This window comes from Ictalurus furcatus, chromosome 4 (assembly GCF_023375685.1).
Source record: "Ictalurus furcatus strain D&B chromosome 4, Billie_1.0, whole genome shotgun sequence".
NCBI classification, from domain to species: Eukaryota; Metazoa; Chordata; class Actinopteri; order Siluriformes; family Ictaluridae; genus Ictalurus; species Ictalurus furcatus.
Window position 1 is genome coordinate 22539235 of NC_071258.1, and position 10726 is coordinate 22549960.

The window sequence follows — 10726 nt, forward strand, 5'->3', positions numbered from 1 at the left end:
TGACCCACTCCAGACAGAGTGGCTTCTACCAATGAAGAGCGAAAGTGCGCACATACACGTGAGTACGGGGCGTGGCTACCGCAAACGCCCGTGTTGGGAGAAGTGTGGAGGTGGCTCAAAGACGAACCTACGACGGCGTTTTAAGGCCACTGGTGAAAAGATAACATACAAAATTTCGAGAATAACGTCCTAATATTAAAAATATGTATCATAAATATATATCATAACGTCATAATATTTGGAGAGAAAAAACTCTCAATATTACAAGAAAAAAGTAACTATATTTTGAGAATAAAGTAATAATATTATGGCAAAATGGTACATGTATAGTTTGTGTGTTAAAATAGGGATGTTGAGGATTTGGTGAAGTTATTGTTTATTTTGTTGAAGGAGACATTTCGGGCGGTAGATGCCTTCAAGGCTATTAAGGGTCATATCTGCGTGCAATTCAAAGATGGTGTGTTGATGAATGATAATCATAATGATTGATCCTGAAGGAGTGGAACTCTGCATGCTTGACAGATACATAGGCCTACACTGCATGACCAAAATTATGTGGACTCCTGACCCAGCATATGTGTGCCTTCCCCGAACCGTTCCCACAAAGTTGGAACCAAACAATTGTCCAGAATTACTTTGTATGCTATAGTATTAAGATGTCCCTTCATTGGAACTAAAGGGCATGGCAGTGCCCCTGTGTACAAGGCAAGGTCCATAAAGACATGGTTTGTAAAGGTTGGAGTGGAAGAACTCGAGTGGCCCAAGCCCTGACTTCAGCCCCACCGAACACCTTTGGGAACTGGAATGCTGACTGCACCCCAGGCCTTCTCACTTGAGATCCGTGCCCGACTACACTAATGCTCTTGTGCCTGAATGAGCACAAATCTAGTATAAAGCCTTCCCAGAAGAATGGAGGCTGTAAAAACAGCAAAGGGGGGACCAACTCTGTGTTAATGCCCTGGTTTTAGAATGGGCATATATGGGCATGATGGTCAGTTGTCCACGTACTTTTGGCCATATAGTGTATATAATACATCAATAGCCTTAAAGGCTACCAGGTCTTGTGATTTCCCCTCCACAAAAGAGATGAGTTCCTCCAAGTTAGTGTGGTTCTTTCTCTTAATTAAACACAAGTTCTTCCACAGTCATTTCAAAGTTCTAACAAAACAGTGCTGATGTACCAGAAGATTAAGTATTTCTTTATTTGTAAAGTATTTCTTTATTTTCATTGCACTGATATTCACTATGCTGTCATAATATCGTGACTATTTTTGTTGAAATATTATGACTTTTATGAATTCATAAAATATTATGAATATTATGACTATTCTCGAAATATTGCAACTGTTTGCTTGTAATATGACTTTTTTCTCTAAATATTATGCCTTTATTTCTAGATATTACACCTTTACTCTCAAAATATACTAAATTTTTTCCTCAAAATATTATGACTTTATTCTTGAAAACATTTTTTGCCCTTAAAATTAAAAACCTGGCAAACACACCAGGTTGGTGACTCCACTTGGAAATAGAAATAGTTTTTTTTTTAAAAAAAAAAATAAATAAATAAATAAATAAATAAATAAATAAACTTTTCATTTTGTATGTTGTATAAGCGATATAAAAAACGGATGGACGTCTCACATGTCAGATGTTGTCAACTCCAGTGCATGTTTAAATTATTTCCTTTTTTATTTGATAATGAGCTGGGTATGTCTTATTAATCCAGTCAAACTTTTCATACTCACAAATTTGGGAGAATATAGCATAAAATTATAGAATGTATGACTGTATTTAAGTCTAGAGCTTGATTAATACTGTGGAATTTCTAGCATAGCACTACTAGCACTACAACATATATGTAATGTGAATAAATACAGAACCTAAAGCATGTCCATATAAAAATATATAAAAATCTACACACCCTTGTTAAAACTCACATTTTTGTGGTGTAAAAAAATGAAACCATGATAAATCATGTCAGATCCTTTTCCTCCTTTAATTGGATACAGCAAGCTAGAAAATTCAGGTGAAAAACAAATAGAAACATTTTTTCTTTATTTGACATTATGTATACAGTTTGTTTGACTCTAATGTCTTTTAAGAGTTTACCTAGGGCAGGGCTCTACTGTAACAATTTCTTTTAGGAGCACTTGTGCTCCTAATTACAAAAATGTAGGAACACAGTTGAAGTTTAGTTGTTGTTTTTTTTGTTTGTTTGTTTGTTGTTGTTTTTTAGAGATGGTAACATTAATATGCCACAATATAACACACAAGTAGGCATGAGAAAACTTGAGCTTGTCAATTATGACAGAATTTAGGAACATAGTGTGAGCCATGACAAATTAATTTACCTTCTGATAAACTAAATTTTATATTTTCAGTTAATTCTACAGGCTGTGTGCAAAAAAACAACAACCGTTAACCTGTTCCACCTTGTAAACAAATACAAAAAAATTCAATGTTCAGTATTTGAAGTCTGCTCCTCTTAAATATATTTAAAGCTACACTATTAGACATTTTCCACTGTCATGGTTCTGGGCTGGAGTCAGTTCTCGAAGCGCTCTGCATATATTGTGTGTATATCTGAATAATCTCATGTAGGATGTGATTGCGTGAGTTCATTTACCCACCAGATGCAAAGCACTTTAGTTTAATGGTGTTCATTAGGGATGCTCCGATCAGGATTTTTACGACCGATACCAATCTTTTTTTTTGTTTGTTTAAGCTTTAATCAAGAGGGCTGTCATAAACGGTTAAATGTAAGCTCTCTGCTCATGGTCACTGTTAATGTAATTAAAATAATAGCAACGAGAAATACTGTTCGTTAATTGATAAATAAACAAGCATAAAATATTTATTTTTAAATATTTTAAACAATAAAGAGTCCTAATTAAAAGTAGACTAACACAAGCACGATCCATATTAGGAAAAAGGATAATAGCCTTCTAAGGAGATAGCTTACTAAGCTTAATGTCAATATGATATTAAGTGCAACCCATAGTAATTAAACATTATTTAATTTTTATATTTATATTTATATTTTATGAAGTTATAATATCTATTTTTATATTAAATGATTTATTAATAACTAAGCACATTTTCTGTCTTTACATTTTATTTAATTTTTTTGTTTGTTTATCAGTTGTTCCTTTTAGATGGGTTCAGAGTACAGTGTTGCCATGTCTGCTGCTAATATTGCGTTTTTGGGGGATTAAATCAAAACATGGAAACTGGAGTGACTTTTCTACTGATTTCTGGCAACCGTGAGCTTAAATTAGTGAATGCACTGTACGTGTGAGCCGGAACGAGCTGGTGAAGAGAGTGAAGGAGAGCAGCAGTGTACTGTATGTGTACAGACTGAACAGTTGCTAATCTTGATTATGATTGGTGAGGAATTATTTAATAAAGAAGTTTGAATTAAAACCCACCTTGTAGCGTTAGCATTATTATTAATTTACTCCGCCCGACGCCGCTGTGTCTACACAAGTAAGTTACAGTCGCAGGTTCAGGTCATTCTGCCTGATCAATAAAAGATGTCGGTTTGTGAGATTGGGAAGTTGAGAGAAGCAGATGATATACAGTGTTACTCTCGTCATCATAATGGCTTCTTTGCAGTATTTACACACTTGTTCGTTTGACTGAGGTGATGAAAAGCAGTGTGAAAGTAACTGTTGCGCGGTGTAGATGCATTTAGGAGTTTTAGTTTTTATTCCGATTGTATTAAACAACTCTGAACAGGTCACTCGCACCAGTGTTCCTAAATATTTTTCACAGTCGCACAAAGAAGTTTTCAGTCACAAATGCGAGTGAAATGGTCGCACTATATAGCCCTGTAGTGGATTTATTTTTTAATAATTCAATACAATTCTGCTTGAAGTACCACGACAGAAATGTGTGTGATTAAGCTAACAAATTTATATGACATATAAAACTTTGATGACGTTGGTGACGTTGTACAATGCGAGTATGTAATCATGTCACCAGAAACTGAATTATCAGTGTCCCAATGTGTAGTGAGCTAGCGTCCTTAGTAGTGCCCAAACTCATGTACACAATATACTGATTCACAACCTAGGTATCAAGGGAGCTGATCGAGACATAGCCATCTTCTTGGTTTCATCCGACTCCTGAAGTCATGGTCCACAAAGAGCTTACAAAACTTGTAAGTGATCTCATTGTACAAAAGAATTTCCAAAACATTAGGTGTACCATGGAACTCTGTGAAGGCCACCATCAACAAGTGAATCAAATGAAAGCTGAAATTCTGATAATCTTATATTAATCTTTTGATCTTAAACCCAAATGTATTTAGTGTATAGCAAAAACAACAGAATTGCCCTTGCCATTCTAATACTTTTTTAGAGGGGACTGTAATGCAACAATGTGGGCAGCCCAACAGTGGGTGGTGCAAATGCACCCACTGCACCCCTATAAAAGTGCCTATGACACAAGTTCCCAACCCTGGTCCTGGAGTATCCCCTGTCCCAAGGACGTAGGAAGTGGGAGTACTGAGGGTGCTGCATTACTCCTAAAATAATAATAATAATAATAATAATAATAATAATAATAATAATAATACATTAAGAAAGAAATTAAGAAATAGGCTAAACAAACTTTACATTAGAGTATTTTTTTTAATTCGAGTATACAAGTCCCTGTGAATGAGTTTTAGAAATAATAGACTATTAGAAATAATAATGCTGTTATACTGCAATGATTTGCCAATGACTTCAACTTTCCATATATTAATGCATGACTTTGGGGTGACTTTCGATGACAACTTGACCTTTACAGACCACATTTCAACCACTGCATGATCCTGTAGGTTCATTCTGTACAACATCAAGAAAATCAGACCCTATGTCACCGAACAGGCTACACAGCTATTAGTCACAGCTCTTGTTATCTCAAAACTGGACTATTGCAATGCACTACTCTTGGGCCTCCCAGCCAGCTCCATCAAACCCCTTCAGATGATTCAAAATGCAGCAGCACGCCTCGTCTTCAACCAGCCCAAAAGAACCCATGTCACAACCCTCTTCATTTCCCTCCACTGGTTTCCTGTAGCTGCCCGCATCAAATTCAAGGCCTTGGTGCTCACATACATGACCTTGTCTGGAATAGCACCCCCCTACCTCAACACTCTCCTTGAGGTTTAAGTTCCCTCACGCAACCTGCGATCGATTAACGACCAATGCCTGGTAGTGCCTACTCAGCGGGGCACGAGATCCCTTTCCAGAACCTTCAAACTGACGGTCTCTCAGTGGAGGAATAAACTTCCAACCTCAATCCGGACAGCTGTATCGGTCACTATCTTCAAAAAATGGCTAAAGACCCACCTCTTCTGTGAACAGTTAACTAACTTCTAACTTGCCCCCCATTATTAAAATAAATAAATAAATAAACTTACACTGGCACTTACGCCTCGACTCTGCACACTTTGCTTCTCTAGAACTCAATTAAAAATCTATTATGGTAGCACTATATCACTTTGCTTGTATTTCCTCATTTGTAAGTTGCTTTGGATAAAAGCGTCTGCTAAATGAATAAATGTAAATGCATGACACCATGCTTTTTTACAGTTTATAGTTACATTGGGCTTATTGGTTAGCACGTTCGCCTCACACCTCCAGGGTCGGGGGTTCAGTTCCCACCATGGCCCTGTGTGTGCGGAGTTTGCATGTTCTCCCCGTGCTGTAGGGGTTTCCTCGGGGTACTCCGGTTTCCTCCCCCAAAGACATGCATGGTAGGCCGATTGACATGTCCAAAGTGTCCGTAGTGTACGAATGGGTGTGTGAATGTGTATGTGATTGTGCCCTGCGATGGATTGGCACCCTGTCCAGGGTGTACCCCGCGTTGTGCCCAATGTTTCCTGGGATAGGCTCCAGGTTCCCCTGTGACCCTGAAGAAGGATAAGTGGTATAGAAGATGGATGGATGGATGGATAGTTACATTGAATGTTACGAGATATCAAGACTTCAGGACATATGTGTTTCTCCAGTTTCACAGTAACATGACATGCTGTGATTTTTTTTTTTTATCTCATTAACTTCAAGATTGAGGTGTTCAAGATTGGGTGTCAGTGATTAGAACCTGTTTAGGGAGTACAGGTGGAACCTGTCTTATTTATACCCCTCTCATATCTAGAGTAGTGTCTGGTGTTCCCTTTGTTATTGAGGTGTGTGGCGTCATCATGCCAAGATTTAAAGAGTTCTGTAAGGTCTTCAGCAAAAAAAGGTTGTGGATACCTATGAATCTGACAAGGGATTTAAAAAGAACTTCAAATTATTTGAAATACATTAAATGTTATAGTTTGGGGTTGCTTTGCTACCTCAGGGACTGGACAGCTTGCATTCACTGATTCATCTATGAATTCTGCTCATATGAAAGAGTGCTTGAAGATAATGTGAGGCAATCTCTCCAAAAGTTGACGCTGAACCGAAAGTGGACCTTTCCACAGGATAATGAGCCTCAGCATACTAGCAAATCCACCAAGGAATGTCTCAAAAAGAAGAAATGGAGAAAAGGGTTATGGAATGGCCAAGTCAAAGCTGAGGTTTGAATCCCATTGAAATGTTGTGGGGGCGTTTGAAATTTCCAGTACATGCAAGAAAACCCTCAAACATCTTGCAACTTAAACAATACTGCATGGAAGAGTGGTCAAAATTTCAGCAAGCCAGGTAGACAATTCTGCTAAAGGGGGCAGAAGCTAGCTTCTGCCAAGGGTGTAATTACTTTTTCCATAGAAGAATATCACACCTATTGATATTTCTGTTGAATAAATGATTGAAAAATGTATTTTTGTGGTTCGGTTCAAGTATATCAACTTATTAATAGGCACTCAAAGATAAGCAAATGTTTGCTTGTCCAAATATGTCAAAAAAGCCAAGAATTTCACATGACTGTAGCTGCTATAATGTCAGTAATAACACAAACTGACTCGGGTGTCTGGTAACTTACTGACTGCTACAAAGTTCTGACACTCAAGACGCTTCCATACATGTTAAATAAAATGTCCTAACAGAAAACTTCACAATATCAATGATTATACACTTTTCTTTATTTAACAGCACATTTTAATCCATTTATTAGTAGGCTTAGATTGTGTGGTTATCTGCCATTCAAGTCCCTGTGTATTAGCTGAGGAATGATAACAGATTAGAACAAGTGCATTAATATTAACCTATTATGTGACAGTCATATAAATATTCAGGTCCATGCTCTTATAGAAAATTAATCGATACCTTCTGATTCAAGAATTCAACCATGCTGTGGTATAATTATTATATTTGTGCAGTGGGTGCATTTGCACCACCTACTGTTGGGCTGCCAACATTATAGTGCAGTATACTGTATGACAAAACAGAATTAATATATATATATATATTTTTATTTAAAAAATAAATATAATAAATATTTACAGAATAAATATTTTATACCACAGCATGGTTAAATCCTCAAATCTGATTGGTCAGTAGGTATGCATCGATTTTGTGTAACCGCACAGCTCGGACAGTCGCTTCATCTAATTCATTAAATTTATATTAAGGTGCTTATTCCAATACATTATCGTTTCTATACTAACAGCTCATTCACACTCCACAAAAGTATCAAAAAGGAAAAAAAATGTTTAGAAGAAAAACAATCATTGATGTGAAGTTTTTGGTTAGGAGACGTGTATTTAATATTTATGGAAAGAGTCTCAAGGGTCAGTGTTTTTTAACAGTCACAGAGGTTTCCCAGCATGAGAAATCTTCAGGACAGAGGATTTTATGCTTTCCGGTTTGTCTGTAAAATTACACGCAGAGAGCATTTTTTTGTTGTTGTTTCTGAGAGAGTGTGTTGTTCATTAATAAATTAAACAGTGTAGTCCTTGGCAAGTCACTGTGGTATAAACAGAATAGCACACTCCAGACCACTTCACAGTTATATGAAATATGTGTGGTAATGGTGGTATTCCCTACATACTCAACACATATTCTCTGTTGAAAGGAAAATAATTTCATGTCTTCGCTAGGGCTGTCAACGTTAGCGCATGCGATTAATCAAAAAATTTTAACGCGTTATTTTTTTTAAAGCAAATTAATCATTTGACAATCAAGTTTTACCCCAACTTCTTCCCATTACTGCAGCGCAGATGGTTACCTAGTTTTGTATGATTAGGGCACCGCAAACGTGAGTAATATGATGACAGAGGAGACGGTGTCCACGCTGCTGAATGGCAAGTTTCGTTATAAAAATCTTCCAGATGGAAGTTTTCTTAAAACCAAAGCTGTGTGCAGCTATTGCAGTGACAAACTGTCCTTCCACCCAAGCATGACAAGCTTGAAGTACCATCTTTGGGCGAAACACATTTTTGCTGATGTTAACAAAGATGCTAGTGCTGAGACGGTCAACAAGCCGTGCTCGTCAAACGACACTGGCGGAGTGCACCCGGGGCAAGTTTGTCAACAAAACGACAACAGCAAAGCTGACTAGCACAATCGCTAAATGGATCTACTGTTACGATAATACATGAACTGTACGACGCTGAAAAAGCTACGAAAGTGAGGCAGTTGGCAGAAGGTACTTTTATTGCACTTACTGGAAACCACTGGACATTAGTAAGTAACCATAACTACCTTGGTGTGACAGCACACATAATCAATGATAACTGGCAGCTGCACTCATTCACGTTAGGCGTGTTAAAAACAGAAGAAAGACATTTTGCTGAAGCATGCGCTAGCAAGTTTCGCAAAGTTGCAAATGAGTGGGAGATAATGGGTAAGGTCACAACTATAGGAACAGACAGCGCTCGCAATATGATTGCCGCTGCAAGGAGTCTACCAATCGAGCATGTGCCGTGTGTAGCGCATATGATACAACGGGTGATCACCGTGGATTTACGGGACAGCGGATTTGACAGCGTTTTGGCCAAATGCCATAAAATAGTAGGACACTTCAGACACAGTCCCTCAAATACCGCAGAGCTGAAAGCTCAGCAAGCCTCTCATGGACTAATAGAGGAGTCCCTCGTCCTGGATGTACCGACGCGCTGGAATTCAACTCTTGAAATGATAAGGCGGATTCAACACAACAAAGATCCACTGAAAGCAACGCTGGCACAGCAGAAGCACAACTTCACCATGCTAACTTCAGCTGAATATGACAGGTTGGCAAGGTTGGAAATGGTGCTGGAGCCCTGCAGGTAATGTGATTTCTCGGTCTTCTCCAATTTGACTGATAAAAATAAGTCATTTGTAAGTCATCTAGACATAATTTATGGCCTATACCCTAAATACATGCCAGCTGAATGAAAACTGTAGTCATTAAGTCAATTGTGTGGTGCTTTGTTTGCACTGTAGGTACATCACTGAGCTGCTAGGTGGTGAAAAGTATGTATCCTGCTCCGTGGTGCTACAGCACTGTCATCTACTGTGTACAATGGAGGTCTCTGATGTTGACCCTGCCTACATAGCGTGCTTCAAGGCTGCATTCACAAAGGACCTCAATGGGCAAAAACAGAACTCAAACCTGTGGTGGTTAAAGGTGGCAACTGCCGTAGATCCTAGGTTCAAAAACCTTAGGTGCTTGCCCAGAACAGAGAGGGGAGAGGTGTGGTAAAAGCTGAGCGAGATGCTGAAGGATAGAGAACCTGCACCACAGACCTCTGGAGAAAAAGTGGAGCCAGAGCCACCAAAGGAGAAGATGGCCCTCCCACTCATAGGATCAGAGTCGGATTCTGATGAAGAGGTCATCACAGATAAATCTCTAGAGAGGTACAAGGTACAAGATTTATCCACAGATAAATCTCTAGAGAGGTACAAGGCAGAGCCCTGTGTTAGCATAGAAACATGTCCACTACAGTGGTGGTCATCACAAGCAGGTACATATGGTAAGCTGGCCCATATTGCAAAAAGGTACTTGGCTACACCTGCCTCAACAATGCCATGTGAGAGACTGTTCTCTTTGGCAGGCCACATTCTGCAGAGGAAGAGGTCAGCTCTATCATCTGAAAATGTGAACAAGTTAATCTGCCTGAGCAACTGGTTGAAAGAAGAGTAGAATGTATGATTGGTTGACAGGAGGCATGTTGCACAGATGCACACTGACTGAAGTAATTATCTTTAACCAAGAATGTAAAGACTGTTCACTCTGTCTCTTCACAGACATTATGGCATTCCATTTCTAAAATAGTCCTACTTATTGTTGCATTCATTTGAGTTGATGTTACTATGCAAAAAAATTACAGGTAAGCTATTTGTGACTTTGTAGCAGACATTACTTTGTAACAGTTGTTGGTTTCTGCTAAATATGTCTGCAGTTCAAATGGGTGCCTCAACAATTTAAAAGCTTGTTATTGAACACTTGTTAAACATGTTAATGGTTGTGATAATAAAACTGAAGAATCTGTTTCCTTAAACCAGTTTCTCAAGCATTTTATTTCAACACTGCATGTTTACAAGTAAATCGTAGTATTTTAAATTTGTGATTAATCATGATTAATCACAGTCCATGACTGTGATTAACTCAATAAAAATTTTTAATCGATTGACAGCACTAGTCTTCGCACACACCACATGTGTGCTGCTTAAAATTCCAGCACCCCTAATGTAAAATGTTTTCTTACATCCCTGCCCTGTCCTGCAGTGTTTTCACTGCTCCCAACACACCCATTCAGCTGAGAGAAGGCTGTTCATTAGGTGTTCCATTAGGTGTGTTAGGAGCAGTGAAAACACTTAAA

At 38.3% G+C, this 10726-nt stretch overlaps 1 protein-coding gene across 1 annotated transcript; it reads left to right on the plus strand.

The window, feature by feature from the left end:
• The first annotated feature begins 8533 nt into the window (after positions 1-8533).
• LOC128606849 (E3 SUMO-protein ligase ZBED1-like) lies at positions 8534-10479 on the plus strand. Its single transcript, XM_053623338.1, has 2 exons — positions 8534-9190; positions 9348-10479. Exons 1-2 carry the CDS (start codon positions 8763-8765, stop codon positions 9604-9606), a joined length of 687 nt encoding a protein of 228 aa, XP_053479313.1. The 5' UTR covers positions 8534-8762; the 3' UTR covers positions 9607-10479.
• The last annotated feature ends 247 nt before the right edge of the window (positions 10480-10726 follow it).

What these genes read in the sequence shown, in the direction of transcription:
- LOC128606849 (XM_053623338.1), top strand. Translation starts at nt 8,763, where the DNA reads ATGGGTAAGGTCACAACTATAGGAACAGACAGCGCTCGCAATATGATT. An exon ending in ATGGTGCTGGAGCCCTGCAG is followed by an intron (nt 9,191 to 9,347) that starts GTAATGTGATTT and finishes TTTGCACTGTAG; the next exon opens with GTACATCACTGAGCTGCTAG.